General features: G+C 36.3%; 1 protein-coding gene across 1 annotated transcript; it reads right to left on the bottom strand.

Annotated features, from left to right (window-relative positions):
* Positions 1-7,169: 7,169 nt before the first annotated feature.
* On the bottom strand, positions 7,170-16,107 carry LOC128026022 (DDB1- and CUL4-associated factor 5-like). Its single transcript, XM_052612723.1, has 8 exons — positions 15,476-16,107; positions 13,024-13,167; positions 12,760-12,936; positions 12,238-12,367; positions 10,727-10,940; positions 9,998-10,064; positions 9,794-9,921; positions 7,170-8,911 (listed from the first exon to the last, which is right to left on the bottom strand). The coding sequence occupies exons 1-8, from the start codon at positions 15,681-15,683 to the stop codon at positions 7,592-7,594; spliced, it is 2,388 nt and encodes a 795-aa protein (XP_052468683.1). The 5' UTR covers positions 15,684-16,107; the 3' UTR covers positions 7,170-7,591.
* Between the last annotated feature and the right edge of the window lie 2,522 nt (positions 16,108-18,629).

Raw genomic sequence — 18,629 nt, 5'->3', positions numbered from 1 at the left:
AAAACTTCACAGTAACGGAAAAAAATAAAAAGAAACACGACGCAGGGCGTCTGATTGGCTGGTATGCAAACCCTCAAAGCCCGCCCACTAGAAATAGCTCTGTGGTGATTGGCTAATATTGGTGTCCGTTAATAGATTTGTTGTAGGTTGTCTGCATGGACGTAGTAAAGCTTTAAGGGATATTTGCGGCACTTTTATTAATTGCAGAATTAATTTATGTTTCTATTAATTCATTTAATGATTTATAAATAATTTTATTCTAAATCTTGCTATTTTCTCACTGCCCTCCAGGTGACCACACCCTAAGTTGTTTTATCTCAACGTGTCTTACGTAACATCGCTCATGGTCTTCTTTTAGGGTGGAGGGAAGTGATGGGGTATAGCACATCCAAAGATATATCACTTTAGGATTATCAGTACAGTAGTATCCCTGCTAGAAAATCAATGTTAAAATGGTTTCTGTGTTATGGAAGACAGTAGCTGGTTTCTAGCTGTTCCGAACAGGTCTTTAACTAGTCTTTAAAGTCGTTCCAAACCCGTAAAAGTTTGTTCGACTTTGGAACACAATTTTGGATGAAAACTAGGAAGCTTGTGACTGTCCCATAGACTGTGAAATAAATTACAATGTCAACGATAAGAAAAGTATGAAAAGCAGAAAAGTCCATCTGCCATCAGTGGTTCAACCGTAACGTTATGAAGCAACGAGAATACTTTTTGTATGTGAAGAAAACAAAAGTAAAGACTTTGTTCAACAATTCGTCTCCTCTATGTATGCTCTTCTGTGTCAGCCGCGCCACACGGATGCAGTGTTTTCTTTTAAATCAAGCGTAAATACACATAGAAAACATATCCTTGTGGCATGGCTGACACAGAAGAGCGTACGCTGCCTGCGTTCAGCTCATATTCTCCAAAATGGTGCTACGGTAATGTGAGAGACACTGGGCAGACAAATTGTTGAATAAAGTTTTCTTCGCATACAAAAAGTATTCTCATCGTTTCATACCATTGAACCACTGATGGGAGATGGACTATTCTGATGATGCTTTTCATACTTTTCTGGACATTTGACAGTGTAATTTACTTGGCGGTCTATGGGACAGTCAGAAGCTTCCCAGTTTTCATCTGAAATATCTTCAATTGTATTCTGAAGACAAAGCTTTTATGGGTTAGAAATGACATGGGGGTAAGAAATGAATGACAAAATGTTCATTTCGGGGTGGAGTAGACCTTTAAGATGGATTTGCCAACAGGGTATTGAGACTATGAAATTTTTCACACTATTATATATTAGGGGAATAGATAAAAGACTGAAAGTGGAGGCTGCCACTGCTTTAGATCAAGGCCCTATGTGGTCAGACATTTTCCTTAAAGAAGTCTGTCTGGTCTGGCAAGGGATATATCCCTCATATTCATCACATTTAAGTTTAAGGTGATGAGATTTCCTCTCTTTAATCCTTGTGGTTATTTCTGAAAAATGATTGAAACGATTAGTTCTGTTTATTCAGGGCATGTTTGAAGAGTCATTGCATGCTCTGATGCAAACAGATGTTCGCCTTGTTAGTATTCGATGCTCTACATTGACTGAATAAGAGTCAGCAGTTCATTTCTGTGGTGTACAGCCCTGAACATTTTACTGTATTGTATTTTTTACCTTCATTAATCTACAATGCACTTTACTGAGGTCACTACTCAGTCAACTGTATATACTGTACATACATTAAAACACATGCACAACCCTTCACATTCTGAAACAAACATTTATTAAAGTTACTCAAGTCTTAAACTATCTGTTTACCTCTTTACTGTTTTGTCTCTAATCCTGCTGCTATTTTTTAAAAATATTTTTTTTTTACATTTTACATTCATATCTCCTTAATTTATATATATATTTATGTATATACAATATATTTTATTGTATTTTGTTTTTATATGTTCAGCATCTGTCTGTCTATCCTAATGCAAAAAAGTATGTTATCTTATCAAAGAATTTCATTGCCTATATGAAAATAAACTTTTGTTTTACTCTTTGTATTTATTTATTTTATTCTGAACTTTACAATATACTGTTGTGCATTATACAATAGCATATGTATGTACTGTACAATAAAGCACTCTGATCCTGTCACTTTTGTCAGAGCTGTCAAACTTCAAACCATTACATCACATTCCCAGTGCATAGCATCGGTTCAAAGTCCATCTCCTGCTTCCATCCTCCCCGCATTCCGAAGAAGGCCATTGTTTGGGACTGAATGCCTCTGCCATGTAGGGTAAAGCCCCCTTCTGACGAAGAGAAGTCCCCCTCTGCAAAAGCTGAACCCCTATAGAGACTGTCCTTCTCTGACACACACATCTTCATTATATATTTAGCTCTTTACCATAGATTTTGTATTATTTTCAATTAAGATAAATGTAAATATTACAAACTAACCTTAACCCGAAATAAAACTATTTTCATAATAATAATAATAATAACAATATAATAATAATTTCTATCTGTCTGTCTGCCGTCTTTTCTCTATATTTCAGGACCTAAAAGAATGTTTTATCTGATTTAGCAAAATTCTAGAAACGTTCTTCTGCAATTTAATTCCTTAAAGTTTGACTAGGTCAAGAGCACACTCGCCTTCTATGCACTCTGTAGTCTGGAGCGCTCTTCCATATATGGACAAACTTCCAAGCGCCGAATGTTTGGGAAAGTGACGTCACGGGTTAATCGCACAGACAGTGCATCTTATTCTCAACGCTGCTTCTTAATCAAAGCATTAAAACTTTCGCTAATTTAAATAAAACTTTTGTTAAACTTATGACAAACTTACTCATGTGTTCGACTCCATTATATTTCGCTTACATGTTAAGATGTTTTTTCGTTCGGCATATGAATAAACAGATATTCACTGAAAAAAAAAAGACCGGAAAGTTATTCAGCACGTCTGTATTACGTCTTAAACGTTCTCAGACGATTTAAAACATCACCAATGTAGCTGCTTATTCAGTTTGCGGAATCCAGATAACCAAACTTGGGATCTTTTGACATAGGAGTAGGCTATGTAAACAGGAAACATGTTCTCCTGAAGCAGTTTAAAGGAGCAGATCTTTGAGGAAAAACAATCTGATTTCTGTTTGCTTTGGAGTTTCACAATAACAGTCCTCAATATTTACATCTAAAATTAATCTCATATAGGCCTATATACAAAACCTCTATATAGCCCATATATTTTTTGAAGTATCATGTGACAAAGAAGACTGGTGTAATGGCTGCAGAAAATTCATCTTTGCTATTACACGAAAAATATATTCAAAAGAAAGCAGTTATTTTACATTGTAATGATAATTATAATTGACTAGCACTTTGACACAAAAAATAAAGTTTTAAAAACATGCCACACACAGGCTTAAGATGGTAATGGGTTCAAATGTCAAAGTGTCTGGAAGACTGAAAATATAGTCTTATTGCAGTCATTGGCAATCTAAAGATCTAGCGAATCTGCTTTCTATAAAGATCATGAAGACTGACTTTCGGATTAGATAGATAAATGTTTACACCAAGCCTTTTGCAATTGTGCCAAGCTCAAAATTCAGCTATTTATCTACTCAGAAATTATTCCGATGATTCATATGTTATCTAAACATCTATATAACCATTGACATTATTAACACCAATATCAACAAAACTGCATATTAGGCAGGAGCCACAGGTCACAGAATCATTTTACTAAATCCAGTCACACTTTTCACTAAGAGATGGCTGTTAAATAAGCAAAACAAACTTTGTATAATCCACTATACTGGGCCACCTTCTAAATTCAAAACCTGTGACAGAATGGATAGGCCATCCACCAGACACATTCACAACAGAATGTCAAATTTCCATGCACAGCTCCAACATGGATCACAAGGAAACTCTCTCACACCAAGTTAAACATTAGAAAGTCAAACTTTTCACAAAAGCACACAATTTATTCTCATTGTCTCCTGATGTGAAACATTGATGAAGCACAACAGGTAGACCGTGTTATGGAGGTTGATTCTGTTCACATGGATGATCTCTGGAGCAGTTCAAAAGCATTCCGGCTATAATCCGGCACAAACTGGCACTAACACCCCCTGCCCCCCTTGAGTGTGAAACTCAACAGTATCAAGAGCTCTTGTCACAATGTTCCTGATAAGATGCTTGCTGTCTGGATGAAGGCAAACCTTGTGAAATACAATAATAACCAAAATAACCAACCTCCTATTACAAGGACTTTACGAAGGCATGAGCGTACACATCATTCATTTCATGTTGATAAGAGAGTTTGTTACGGCTGATTCAGACAGACTGAGAAGATGAACAATGGTACAGGACAGAGAAGCTAAAACACAATTGGCTGCTGACAGCTGAGGAAAAACATCAGCATCCATCCTTCTGTTCCCTCAGCCCTGCCACGCACAAAAGATTTTCACTTTAGCATTTCTTTAGAAGGACCTAAGAATTAAATAATAATAATAATAATTATTATTATTATAAATATAATAATGAACTGAATACTCTAGATTAATTAATAATTTCCATATGTGCCTCATGAGCAGATGGTCTTTTACACACAGAAAACAGACTTTAATTTCAGGTGCTCTTAAGAATGACAAATGACTTAAATCATCATCATCATCATCATCAACACCACCAACAACAGAAATAATAATGAACGAGTTCATGAATCATGATTCATCATCATCAATGAATAATGAATGAGTTTTTGGCATAAATTAATTTAAATGAATTAAGAAATTATATAGACGGCACATAAGAGAAAAGACAGTTTTTTATTTACTGTCCTGACCAGTGTCAGAAATTGTCACTCTGCAATTAATGTCAGGATTATTTAATATTTTATTTCTTTTAATTTTATGTAATATTTTATTATTTCTGTATTCTGACCATAAAGACATGGAGATATACTTCAAAATGAACTATTATTTATAATATTTTTTTAAACAATTAAAGCTTTTAATTTTTCAAGCAAAAGCCTTGTATGCATGAACCCTTGAGTCCAAAGGTGAGTCAAACTGCCCTGTATTGTGCAATTAGAGGAACAGAACACTATCTAGAGATTATTCACTTGGAAGGAGGGGTCACACGAGGACAAATCACACTTCTACATGAGTCCGAAGGTCTGGCTGTGACTGTACTCATGAATGACATCAGCCAAATAACTGTCAATCAGCAATTCCAGTACAGCTCTTACCGTTGGGTGGAGTTTCCTTATCACGTTGAACAACAGAGAGATGATTCCATTTAAGGCTGCCCTGTTCATCGAGGCAAGAGCATGTCCACCAGTGTGTGTTTGTGCGTGTGGCCAGTGTGGGGAGTGGAAAAACTGTAGTTCATTTCCTAAAAGGAGACCTGGTCCTCATCCACAGACTTTCGTTAAAACAAATACTACAGTGATTCTGTGAATTCTCGAAATGCCGTCAGTTGAATCTGTTCAGCGTCAGCCACAGAAACGGTTCTGCAATTGTTTTGTGTCAAACTCAATAACTGTATTTTGATTCACAGGGATCCAACAAAAGTTTCACTGCTCTTTGTAAAACAATCAGCGGATGTCTGTAAGATTTCACTTCATTTGTCACCCTAAGTTAATTTTTATTGGTCTGGAATATCATCAGACAGACTAGGGGCATCATATGTATATATATATATATATATATATATATATATATATATATATATATATATATATATATATATATATATATGTATATGTATATATATATATATATATGTATATATATATATATATATATATATATATATATAGACCAAAAGTTTGGACACACCTTCTCATTCAAAGAGTTTTCTTTATTTTCATGACTATGAAAATTGTAGAGTCACACTGAAGGCATCAAGGGCTATTTGACCAAGAAGGAAAGTGATGGGGTGCTGCTCCAGATGACCTGGCCTCCACAGTCACTGGACCTGAACCCAATCGAGATGGTCTAGGGGTGAGCTGGACCGCAGACAGAAGGCCTAACCCTAACCCTAACTGTTGGAAGACCATTTCAGGTGACTACCTCTTGAAGCTCATCAAGAGAAGGCCAAGAGTGTGCAAAGCAGTAATCAAAGCGAAAGGTGGCTACTTTGAAGAACCTAGAATATGACATATTTTCAGTTGTTTCGCACTTTTTTGTTATGTATATAATTCCATATATAATTCCACGTGTTACGTGTGCCTTCAGTGTGAATCTACAATTTTCATAGTCATGAAAATAAAGAAAACTCTTTGAATGAGAAGGTGTGTCCAAACTTTTGGTCTGTACTGTATATACACGCACGGACGCACACACACGCACGCACACACAACCCCTCACCAAGGAATATTCCTGTGGAAATATTTGTAAGGATTCATTTATGAATAGAATGCTAAAAAGAAAACATGTAACCGAAAAAGTATTTTTGGCACTTTTTTTTTTTTTATCAATCCCTGCTGAATTAACATCTTTCGAAACAAAACTTGAATGATAGATAGATAGATAGATACCATACATTATATGTTTAAATGAATATAAATAAAAACATAAATTAGTAATATTAATCATCCCTACTGAGGGCTATATGAAAATAAATGTGATTTAGTTATCTTTCTATATGCACAATATTTCTTACCTGGTTAACAAAGTCGCATATTTTGCTAATTTAATATATAGTACACAATAACTACATCTGAGATGAATTGTGTTTAATGCAAAAAATTGTAGTTTGTTTAGTCAATCCAGATGCCAAACTTTGTGCAGTGCTGAGGTAGTGAGCAATGACTTCTGGGTAAATTTTGTGTCCTTTTAGTATAAACTCTCGCTAGAATTTTGAATCCCACTTTAATATTGATGTTTCAACTCCCAATTTAGTAGAATTTGCAAAAGTCTATTAATCAAGCATCTGTAGAGGAAGAGTTTAAGACAACAAGCCCCGTGCTGACCTACAACATTATCATTTATGCTCTCATTAATCTTTCACTTGGCCTTTCAAGCCGCTCCATTAGACAGATGGAGAGCGGATACTGATGCATCACCATGGTGACCATTCTCACATCAAAATATCCTAGAACACTCATCCAGAAATTACAGCAGGCTACTTCCTGTTTGATGATGATTACAATGGTGGACGATAAGGAAGAAGAGACATAACAAGAAGGTTTCTATGGAAACACCGGAACAGAACTTTAATGCAGAACTCAAACAGCTGCTTCTCAATGAGGTTACCACGGAAACACTACCCCCCCCCCTCCCCAGTTCCACTGATACAGACTCAGAGCAGCCATCCTTGTATGCTCAAAATGCCTTTTCTTCTTCTCACAGCCCAAAAGCAAACCAGAGCCCCAAACATAAATGTTACAGGTTCAATGGAACTAAAATGTTATGAAACCAAAAGCACTGCAGTTATTTTTTTCTTGCAAAAACACATTAATACCACTAATATCTTTTTTTTAGTGTCATCACTGTGGTGTGACCCCAGAATGCAAGACATAAGGTAAAGAGAAAAAGAGAAGTTGGTTCAAAAAGGCTAAATCAAAAGCGTCCAAAGATAAACAACTTAAAAGAAAAGTTCGACTCTGAGTCAGTGAGTTTTCGCCCTCTTCTCTGACGGAGAATCCTCCTCATCTCCTGAGTCCGAACAAGTCCGTTTCCCAGAAACACTGGAGATCTCCCTTCCAGAGTGTTCCCCCTGGGTCCTAGAGTCGCCAGAGTTCTTATTGAGTTCTTTTTGTGTCCCAGAGCATTCTGGATGAATAGAGTCTGCATGGTTCTCATCTACATGTGGATGTCCGTTAACCCCAGCCGCTGTAGAGCGACTGCTGACAGTCATGTTTATTTCCTCCAAAGCACTTAACTCTTCCCCGCTAGTTCTCCCTCGCTCTGGTTCCTCACCAGAGTCTGCGAGAAAGCCCACTCGAGATTTCGCCCTCTCCACAAGCGTGTCACCACCTGAGAAAGAGGAAGTGAAGCGGCTCCTACATCTGGACTGCATCTGTCTGTCAGTTAAGTGCGTGGGACTTGAGCCATGTCCGCTTGGTTTTTCTTTTCCACGATTCCTGAAAGGTCGACCTTCGTCACCTGAGGATGAAGAGGGTGATGACTGATCAGGGATGGAAATGCTGGGATAGTTGGAGGCATCTGTTGCACCGTGAAGATTATGGGCGGAGTCTCTTCCTGAAAGGCCCATGTTGCGTCTCCATCTGGCTGCGTTTCGCTGTCGCATCCTGCTCCTGCGCAGATCCTCATCGACGCCGTCTGTGCTGGAGGAGGAGCTAGAAGATGAGCTGGGGGAGGAGCTAGAACTGGAAGCCAGGCCTGCTGAGGAGGCGTGGCTAGAAAGGCTAGAGTTCTCATGTGGACTTGGAGATCTGGGACGGGGCATCGGGTCCAACCAGAACCCACTGGAATCTGAATCCTCGTTCACAAGGTCTAGCAGAAATGCAGATGCACGTGGCCTCGTCCGGCTTCTTTGCGACTCAGTCCTATCCTGATCGTTCCGCTCACTCCCAGAGGCATCCTGTCCGGCCAATGAAGATGAAGAGGAGTGTTCAGAGTCGCTGTGATGAGCGGCGGATACATTGGCAGATGATCGTGGCATAGATCTTGTGGCGTGTGTGGACCGTCGGGCTCTCGCTTGCAGCTGTAGAATGGCACCCTCGCTCAAATCACTGTCCGAGTCCGAGCTCCACCCCTCAATCTCGCGGCGGACCAGCGAGTCAAAGAAAGCCATCATCCGGGGGTCTTCCTGCACTGATTGGCTGACGTAATCATGTGACAGGCCACTTCCACTGTTCAGGACCAGGCTTATGTATTCCTCATGAGTGTAAAGAGAGCGCGACTTGTCCTCCACCAGGCCTTCCAGATCACCAACACTATATGGCTGCTGATACGGACTCCATACCTACAGAGAGAGAGGGAAAGGGAGTGAATTAGGCCCATTCTATAAGGCACAGGTATTCATTTTACAAGGGACCTTCTTTCCTAATTTCAAGGTGACTATATATTTATATTAATCAGGATTCTTTGATGAAAAGTATATTTAAAAGAACAGCATTTATTTGTAATAGAAATCTTTTGTAATATTCTGAATCAAAACTGACAGTAAAGACATTTAAAATATTACAGAAGATTTCTATTTCAAATAAATGCTGTTCTTTTAAATATACTTTTCATCAAAGAATCTTGAATTGAAACATTCAGAAATCTTTTTCTTGAGCATTAGAATCAGCATATTAGAAGGATTTCTGAAGGATCGCGTGAAACTGAAGACTGAATGGCTGCTGAAAATACAGCTTTGCCACCAGAGGAATAAATTCCATTTTAAAATGTATTCAAATAGAAAACAGTCATTATAAATTACAGTATTTCAGCCTCGGTAAGCATCTAAGACTTAATGAATGAATATAATGAATGAACATCTGAATTCATTTTATTATTTGAAAATATATCTGAAGTAGAACTATTTTGTAACAATATAAATGTCTTTACTGTTGCTTTTTGATTAATTTAATGTGACCATTTCTTTCATTTCTGTTACTTCTGTTAATTTAGCTTTTTTGTTTGTTTTTTAAGTATGTGAGAACCAGAGGTGTCACAATTGAGCCTGGAGAGCTTCAGTGAACACCAGCTTAAATACTTTAAAACACAATCCATTCTCATTTCTTTAATAATCATTTAAATCCAACCATCCACCCCCATTCACTTTTATATTATGGAAAATAGCAGAGTTAACAGTAAGAACAACGTTTGGACGAAGGATGTTTGTAAAAGAGTAACAACTAACCTTAATGACCTTCTCCACCCCGGAGGAACAAATCATGTAGGTGTGAGGGTTAAAGCGGACCTGATTCACGATTGACCGATGACCTTTCAGAACCATAAAGGCCCTGTTCACCACCTGACCTGGACCCCCTGTCGAGACAGACAGAGAAGGAGTCCATAAATAATAACAACATTAGACACGGTTAGTCTGGGTTTGAGTATTTACCTGCTTCAGGGTCGTTGGGGATTCTCCACATGTAAAGGTTAAAATCATCTGAGCCAGACAAGATGTACTGAAAAGACATTGAAAATTTATTCATTGAAAAATCATGTGACACTGAAAATGTATTCAAATTGAAGACAGTTATTTTTAATTGTATTAACAGTTTGCCTTCATTTAAAACTATTTGAATAAAATTGACCCCAAACTTTTAAAAGGTATTGTATTAATAAATAATATAGAATATTAATTTTTTTTCAAAAAATGTGTCCCCAAGAGGAGGTTTTCAGACACATTTATTTAATTTCTGAAAACAGTTTTTAGTAACAGAAACACACTGAGCTGTTCAGATGTTAGAGAGAATTTAGGGAGGAGAATCCATCGTTCTGGAGACGTCAGACAGAGAGAGCAGAAGCAGCTGGACAAACATACAAAAAAATCCAAACAACCCAAGAGACCAACACACACACACACACACAAATGCAGGCAGACAGACAGAAGAGCATCTGCTGAGCTTTAGATTCAACACTGATAAAGCAAGACATTCCCTCACTGAACATACCTGAAAACACACACACTCTACAATCCACTGACACACTTCCACACAAAAACCTTTTTTATTACCCATTACTGGACATATTAAAGGGACCGGTTAAGTTAGTAATTTGTTCACTCTACATTTTTCAAATATGCAGCCTGTATATACATAGGTTTTGAGCATCCTGTTTATCTAACCTGATCATGGTCTCCAGCAAAGCAGCAACTTTTCATAGTACAGGAGTTGAAGTAGCCCTGGTTATCAAACTGGAAGCTGGGCAGACGAGAGTGGAGCTCGTACAGGACGGGAGGCAGACGTCTGCGCAGAGCCAGCAGCTGCGTCCCCATGCTGTTAAAGCGCACGCTCATGGCACTCTGAAGAGACAAACTCCCTCCATACCTCAACAGAGAACTACAACACAGAAAGAGACAGAGAGAGAGACAGACATCAACCACAGAAGAAAGCAGGTTATTCTAAAAGATCTTCATTCAGATGTGTGTTATTTCAGGAGATCATGTTTATAGTGAGCAAACTGAGAACATCTTTACACAAGCTCTGCTGTCCTCTGCTGGTCTCAGGCAGTAGAGCAGACAGCTATGATGATAAAGCTGGCCTTGTCAGCATGATTGCAGGCCATATTTGGACAGAAGCAAGTGTTCAAGCATTAACTAGACATAGTTCAGCAACCCTTGTTTTTCTTGCTTAGCATATAAACACAGCTCTCTAGAACACCTGATGCTGTTTAACCAATTGCAGCCAGAGGTACAAACCTGATTCCAAAAAAGTTGGGACACTACAATTTGTGAGTAAAAAAGGAATGGAATAATTTACAAGTCTCATAAACTTATATTTTATTTACAATAGAATATAGATAACATATCAAATGTTGAAAGTGAGATATTTTGAAATGTGATTCCAGCTATTGGCTCATTTTGATTTCATGAGAGCTACATATTCCAAAAAAGTTGGGACAGATAGCAATAAATTTATTTTATCAATAAGAGGCCGGAAAAGTTAAATGTATATATAAGGAAAAGCTGGAGGACCAATTTGCAACTTATTACGTCAATTGGCAACATGATTGGGTATAAAAAGAGCCTGAGTGAAAAAAAAGAGTGGAAGTGTCTATCAGAAGTCAAGATTGTCAGAGGATCACCAATTCCCCCAATGCTGTGGCGAAAAATATTGGAGTAATATCAGAAAGGAGTTTCTCAGAGAAAAATTGCAAAGAGTTAGATGTTATCATCATCTACAGTGCATAATATCTTCAGAGAATCTGGAACAATTTCTGTGTGTAAGGGTCAAGGCAGGAAAACCATCCTGGATGCTCGGGATCTTCAGGCCCTTAGACAGCATTGCATTACATACATACAGGAATCCACCGTGCCATTCGCCGTTGCCGGCTAAAACTCTATAGGTCAAAAAAGAAGCCATATCTAAACATGATCCAGAAGCGCAGGTGTTTTCTCTGGGCCAAGGCTCATTTAAAATGGACTGTGGCAAAGTGGAAAACTGTTCTGTGGTCAGACAAATCAAAATTTGAAGTTCTTTTTGGAAAACTGAAAAATGTTTAACCTCTCTCAATCCCTCTCAAACGTTCTTTTGACAATGTCTTTTGGCCTTCGAAAGAAAAGAGTTAAAGTGTGATAGAAGTGAGATAGACTGTGATAGAATGTGTGTGCTTATTTCGGACAGATCTCCATCTCACCTGCGGGGTTTGCGGATGTCCCACAGTCCCACCCCCTCCTTAGAGTTTGCAGTGGCCAGTAGACGGGGTTCTACGGGGTTAAACATCACGCTGTGGAATGCTGAGGGGTAGTTGGCCAAGCAGAACGGTTCTAGAACACAACAGAATTAGAGTTACAGGATCTAGAACAGTTCAGGCTTTAGATGAAACTGAGGTTCCAGAACACATGAAAAATCCTGATCATGGTTTCACGAAAATATTAAGCAGCACAACACTGAAATGTTTCCAGAGCAGCAAATTAGCATATTAGAATAACTTATTTTAAACTGAAGTAATGGTTGCTAAACATTCAGCATTGCCATGACTGGAATCAATTTTTGTTTTTAAATATATATTCAAATAGAAAATAGTTCTTTCAAATCACAATAATATTTGCAAAAAAAATAACCGACCTCAAACCTTTGAACAACAGAGTCTATGATTATCCTTTATGTGTCATTAAAGTAAAAAGGGGCCATAATAAAAATGCTTTTGAATGTGTACCTCCATGTGGTGGTTCTCTTGTGTCCCATATGAGAACTCGGCCGTCATCGGAGGAGCTGGCAAAGACGTTATCATTAACCGGACTGACGGACAGACCATACACAGCGTCATCATGCAAGAAGACGTTGAGCGTCTCGCCACGTTCTACATCATGTAGAATCACCTGCTCATCATTTCCTGCAGTGACAGACAGAAACATCAGACAGTTGATCTCGCTTCTGCTTCAGCTTCAGCATCAGGAATCTGAGCAGCTGCTTGTTTTACCTCCTGAGAAAACACGTTTGTTGGTGCTGTCAAATGCCAGGCAGAAGATGTTGGACAGGTGCTCCCCCTTCAACTTGATTGGTTTGGCTCGTGAGTGTATTGCTTTCTCCATGTGCCACAGCAGCACCCTGCGGTCATCTCCACCTACAACACAAGACATTAATAGATTCACCAGAGAAATGTTTCAACATCACTCTCTTGAGGATATGAATGTACGGTTATATGCACGCAATCTTTACAGACACAGTCAACAGCAGTTCAGAAACTCATGGTCATGATAACAAAAAAATCTTATGTGACCCTGGACCACAAAACCAAATAAGTCACTGGGATATATTTTTAGCAATAGCCTAGAAAAACATTGAATGGGTACAAATTATCTATTTTTCTTTTATGACAAAAATCATTTGGACATTAGGTAAAGATCATGTTCCATGAAGATATTTTGCACATTTCCTACTGTTAATATATAAAAACATAATTTTTGATTAGTAACATGCATTGCTGAGAATTAATTTGGACAACTTCAATAGTGATTTTCTCCGTTTTTACCCTCAGATTACAGATTTTCAAATAGTTGTCCGATCCTAATAAACCATGCATCAATGGAAAGCTTATTCATTCAGCTTTCCGATTAGGTATAAATCTTCAAAATTGGTACTTAATACTGGTTTTGTGGTGCAGGGTCACATATAGCCCTCTCATACTCCTGCACTGATTTAATACAAAAGGTGTCTTATTCTAAGCTATTTTATTTTATATTGTTTGTAAAATAATGCACAGTCTGCAGACTAGCAAAGAGCTCTGAGAGTAACAAACTTGAATGGCAAATCTGCTCAATGAATTCTGTCCATAAATAAAATTCTTGGGCCAAACAAAAAAAAAAACATTTATATCTAATGAAAGAAACTGAGCACCTTGATGAGCATAGGATATTTCTTTCAAAAACATTAAACAATTCTTATCAACCACAAACTCATGAATGGTGGTCTATTATTGTGAGACTATATTTGAGAGAGTACCTTGCTGCAGCTCAGTGGTAAAGCATTGCATTAGCAGCGCAAAAAGGTTGTGGGTTCAAATCCCACACACAGTGGTAAAAAAAATGTATAGCCTGACATTTTATTTAAATAGGTAGATTTCCAGTTGAGCACCTGTTGTCATGCAAATCTGAAAAAACAGCATCCTACTGCTATTTTATGTGCTCTCATGTGCAAAATGAAACTGAAATTTCAGGGTTTTGGAATTAGTTTCACAGTGAAACTAAGTGAAAGTTCATCTACATTTTTGTACAAACTTGTTTAAATAGAAAAAAACAAAACATTCTCCCTTCAAAATCTTCTCTCAGTGTTTTGACCCATGGATTTACATTGCTTTTCTAGTCATTACTGGAGTTAAAATATTTTAAACAGAGTGCATTCTAGCTGATAAAATACAAGTATCGCTAGAAAAACCTTTCCCGGCCTTGAAACCACAATTTTAAAATTGTCTAATATTTCCTGGTTTCCATGAGCACAGAAACACTCTGGAAATCTGCGCATTCACCACACCGTATATGCCAAATGAGAAAACTGAAAATATGCAAGTGCAAAAACATACAAAAGACATTCAAAAGCAGGAATGAAAATGAGAAGCCAAAAGAATCAGTAACAGCTGCAACCAATTAATGAGTCAGCAAGAAAAAGAGTCAGACAGAAACTATGGAGGTAGACTACAGTCTGAAGCACATACAATATACGGTAGAGGAGCTTTTAGTTTGTTTTATATAGGTTTATCCAGCACCTATTCATACTAATAGCACCAGTAATAAGGATTTCATATGGAGACATATAAGCCTGGATGGATGAAGTTAATAAACATTACTCAATGACAGGCACTTTTTTTCCCAGTGTGGCGACTGTCATACATTTGCAGTTAGCGCTTAATGTCTTGCAGTTTTATATATGAACTACAGCATGGTAGATATTTTCTTTATTGTTTATTCTTAGTAGCAACTTAGTAAACTATTAGTAACTTTAGTCAATTGCATGATAAGGCTGGTCACGTGATGTCAACATGGTTACGCCCATAAAGGGCCACCCAATGCATGCATGCAGAATAAAAGAAAAAGAAAGCTTTTTCAGGAAGACTGATTGTCATCTCATGTGGATGTACCTTATTTAATATAATATCATTTGAATGACATTACTCTGGTCGTTTCGTTTTTTTGTGTAAAAAACTTTTTTTGCACCTTAACACGTTTATACTTCTATATTACTTCTTTTTTGGCAATGCCCAGAAAAAAATAAATCTTGCATGCACAATCTGACAAATAATTGAAGCTATCAAAGCAATCCCGTCTTGGCATGTTTTATTCTGCATGTATATTCTATACAACGTTAGAGACTCCTGTCGGTCTTTCTCTCGCTGACCCACATGAGAAAGATCAGCGTGCAGAAACGGAGGATCTTACCGGACACCAGCCACTGGCCTCCATTGTTTGAGAACTCGATGGCGTTGACGCAGCCGAAGTGACCGAGCATGTCCTTCTTATAGAGGCTGGAGCAGCCGGCCAGTCTGCGCCGCTGGAAGTCCTCCTTCAGCCGCGGCTGTCCGCCGATCGCCCTGCGAGAGAGGAACCCGACGGCGCTCCGCATGCCGCAGCCCCGTGCCTTCTTCATCTCTGCTCCGGTAAATGAGTCTCACCGCCGCCTCTAGAGTGTCCCGGCCGTCATGGGTTTGATTTAGGGTATGATTCGGTGGATTCTGGTTCGGCAGGAGAATGTTTCCTCACATGTTTGCTCGGTAAAGCATGAAAGTGCGCACCAAAAACAGTAGATTGTTTAGAGTCCCACCGACCGCCGGCACTTCCTGCTCCGGTGCAAGGGTGATGACGTCACAAGACCGGATCACCCACTCAGAACCAGAACCTTTGCTGTATCGATAATACTGTGATTTGACATATGCAAATCCCGAATATTTGTTTTCTGTTGTTATTAATATGATTGCTTTTTGTAGGAATATATTCATGTCTCGCTTCCCTGTTTCTACAAGTTTTTGTAATAATAATGATTAAAAGCATTACCTTTGCTGTACTTTCTGATTGAATGCTATATATATTTCAGTTTATATAATTTGTGAACACTTGTGCATTTTTACTTTGTATTGTTTTTAATGCAGTGCTCAATTTTTGCATGTTATTGTTAATAAAAAATAAAACAGTATACGGTTTAAAAAATTATAAAAAAAGAATCCTTATGCTGTATGTGTACATATCTATTTAAGTATTTATTTGTTTATACGTTAATATCAATTTAGTTAAATATGCAAAAAGCTAAATTAAAAATATAAACCTCTTTGTGTTTCATGAATTTACTGTTACATTAGATTAAATTATGATACATTTATAAATTACATTTTACATTATAATGAAATATATATATATATACACACACACATTCATAATATTTATATTTAATATTCACACTCAAATGTTAATGTAACACTTTAAATATTTAAAATATATTAAACATGAATAGAAACTATATTAAATTAATTATACAATATTGTATTATTAGACTTATTAAAATGCAATACATAATAAAACTCTTTACTCATATAAAAAGATAGCATTTTTAACTTTACACTTTATATATACATTTATTTATATATATATATATATATATATATATATATATATATATATATATATATATATATATATATATATATATATATATATACACATTTTTATATATATATATATATATATATATATATATATATATATATATATATATATATATATATATATATATATATATAAACCAAACACTTAATTATAAATTACATATTAAATTGTTTAGACAGGATTCAGATTCAAAAGATTCAGATTTAATTGTAAAATTCTGATTAAAATTGATGATGTAAAATAAAAAAAAATAAAAAAAGGTATTCTAAACTTGTGGTATTTGAAATCTTGTGATATTCAGAGAAAATATTATCAGTTAAAGACTCTAAGTCAAATCTCAGATCAGCATTTCAAGTAGAGTCTTGGATCATCATTTGGTGCAAGTAATCGAATATCCATTTAATATTCATTAAAGAGGCATAAAAATAGATAATAGACCTGTCTCTCTCCTTCCATTCATAGCGAAAACACTTGAACAAGTTGTTTTCAACCAGTTATCATTATTACTTTCACAGAATAACTAACTGGACATTAACCAATCAGGTTTCAGAAGTAGCCATATAACTTAGACTGTATGTTGTTAGACTTAAATGTAAAAATGACAAGCAGGGACTAAAACAAAGCAAATCTTAGTGTGTGTAGTTTTATTAAATTCCACTAAGGAATTACTGTGGTAGTATTTTTTCAACAATTTTTCTTACAAATACAAAATTATCACAGTAATCCCCCATAACTGGAGCAGAAACTTTTAAATTAAAAAGCTGTAACATTTTTAAATTATATTTTTTAATAATAATAATAAAAACTAATACTAGTGGCAGGTATACATTTAAACAGCAAACAGACAATTCTTCAGCACAGCTTTAACTATAAGCTGACATCATCAGCAAAGCTCCTTACATACGGTGTATAAGTTATGAACCTTTTACAGTCTGGACAAGCATGAAATATTTCCGTTAAATTGCACTGAAACCTCTGCTGACCAGAAATAGAACAACACTGACATCATTGCATTAATGTGACAAATGCGAGTCTGAGTTGAATTATGGGATAATTCCCTCACGGGTTGGATGTGTTTGTTTTGACATATTTTGGCTTTCTAAGGAGCAGGTGAGGCACAATATAATTAGATTTAAAAATACTCTATATGAGTAATGAGGACTAAACAATCTCACCATCCAGCAAAGCACAGACTAAGAGATAGTTCAGAACCTCACTAAAGGCCTTACGAAAAAGGTCATGTCTAATACCTTTAAAAGAGACCTTTATGAGACATTAGCATCTACATATTACCATCACACAGGCTGTGGAACACCGTTCTTCTTATGCTACATTTAGTAAGATTAAAATATAATTGACTTATGAATGTAGCTTGTTTGTTTAGTCTCCAGGTCATATTTCACCCCAAAATCAAGACCATTAAGTTTTTCAGAATGGTTTTTCAAATAGTCTCATTACTCTGTTTACATTCTTATTATTCTCAAAGGTGATTCTCATTTGATTTTTACCAACAATTTAGAAGAAGGTTCAATTAGTTAACATTAATGCATTTAGTCTCATAAACTAACAATGAAAAATATTTTAACAGCGTTTATTAATCTAGGTTAATATTAATTTATAATTATTCATTGGTAATTCATAATAAATTACCTAATGTTACTTTATGCAACTTGAAATGTAAAAAAAAAAAAAAAAAAAAAAAAAAATATATATATATATATATATATATATATATATATATATATATATATATATATATATATATATATATATATATATAGAAATTAACCAAGATTAATTAACGTATAAAAAGTTTATTTTTATTTCATGATACCCAATGCATTAATTATAGTAGTGGAAATACTAAAACAAAATTACATAATTATCTTTTAAAATATATAGATTTTTTTTTAGACAAACCAAGGTAGTACAAAAA

The sequence above is a fragment of the Carassius gibelio genome, chromosome A13 (genome assembly GCF_023724105.1).
Source record: "Carassius gibelio isolate Cgi1373 ecotype wild population from Czech Republic chromosome A13, carGib1.2-hapl.c, whole genome shotgun sequence".
NCBI lineage: Eukaryota > Metazoa > Chordata > Actinopteri > Cypriniformes > Cyprinidae > Carassius > Carassius gibelio.
Note: the sequence above shows the minus strand (reverse complement) of the source record. Positions and strands in the feature narration are given on the sequence as shown.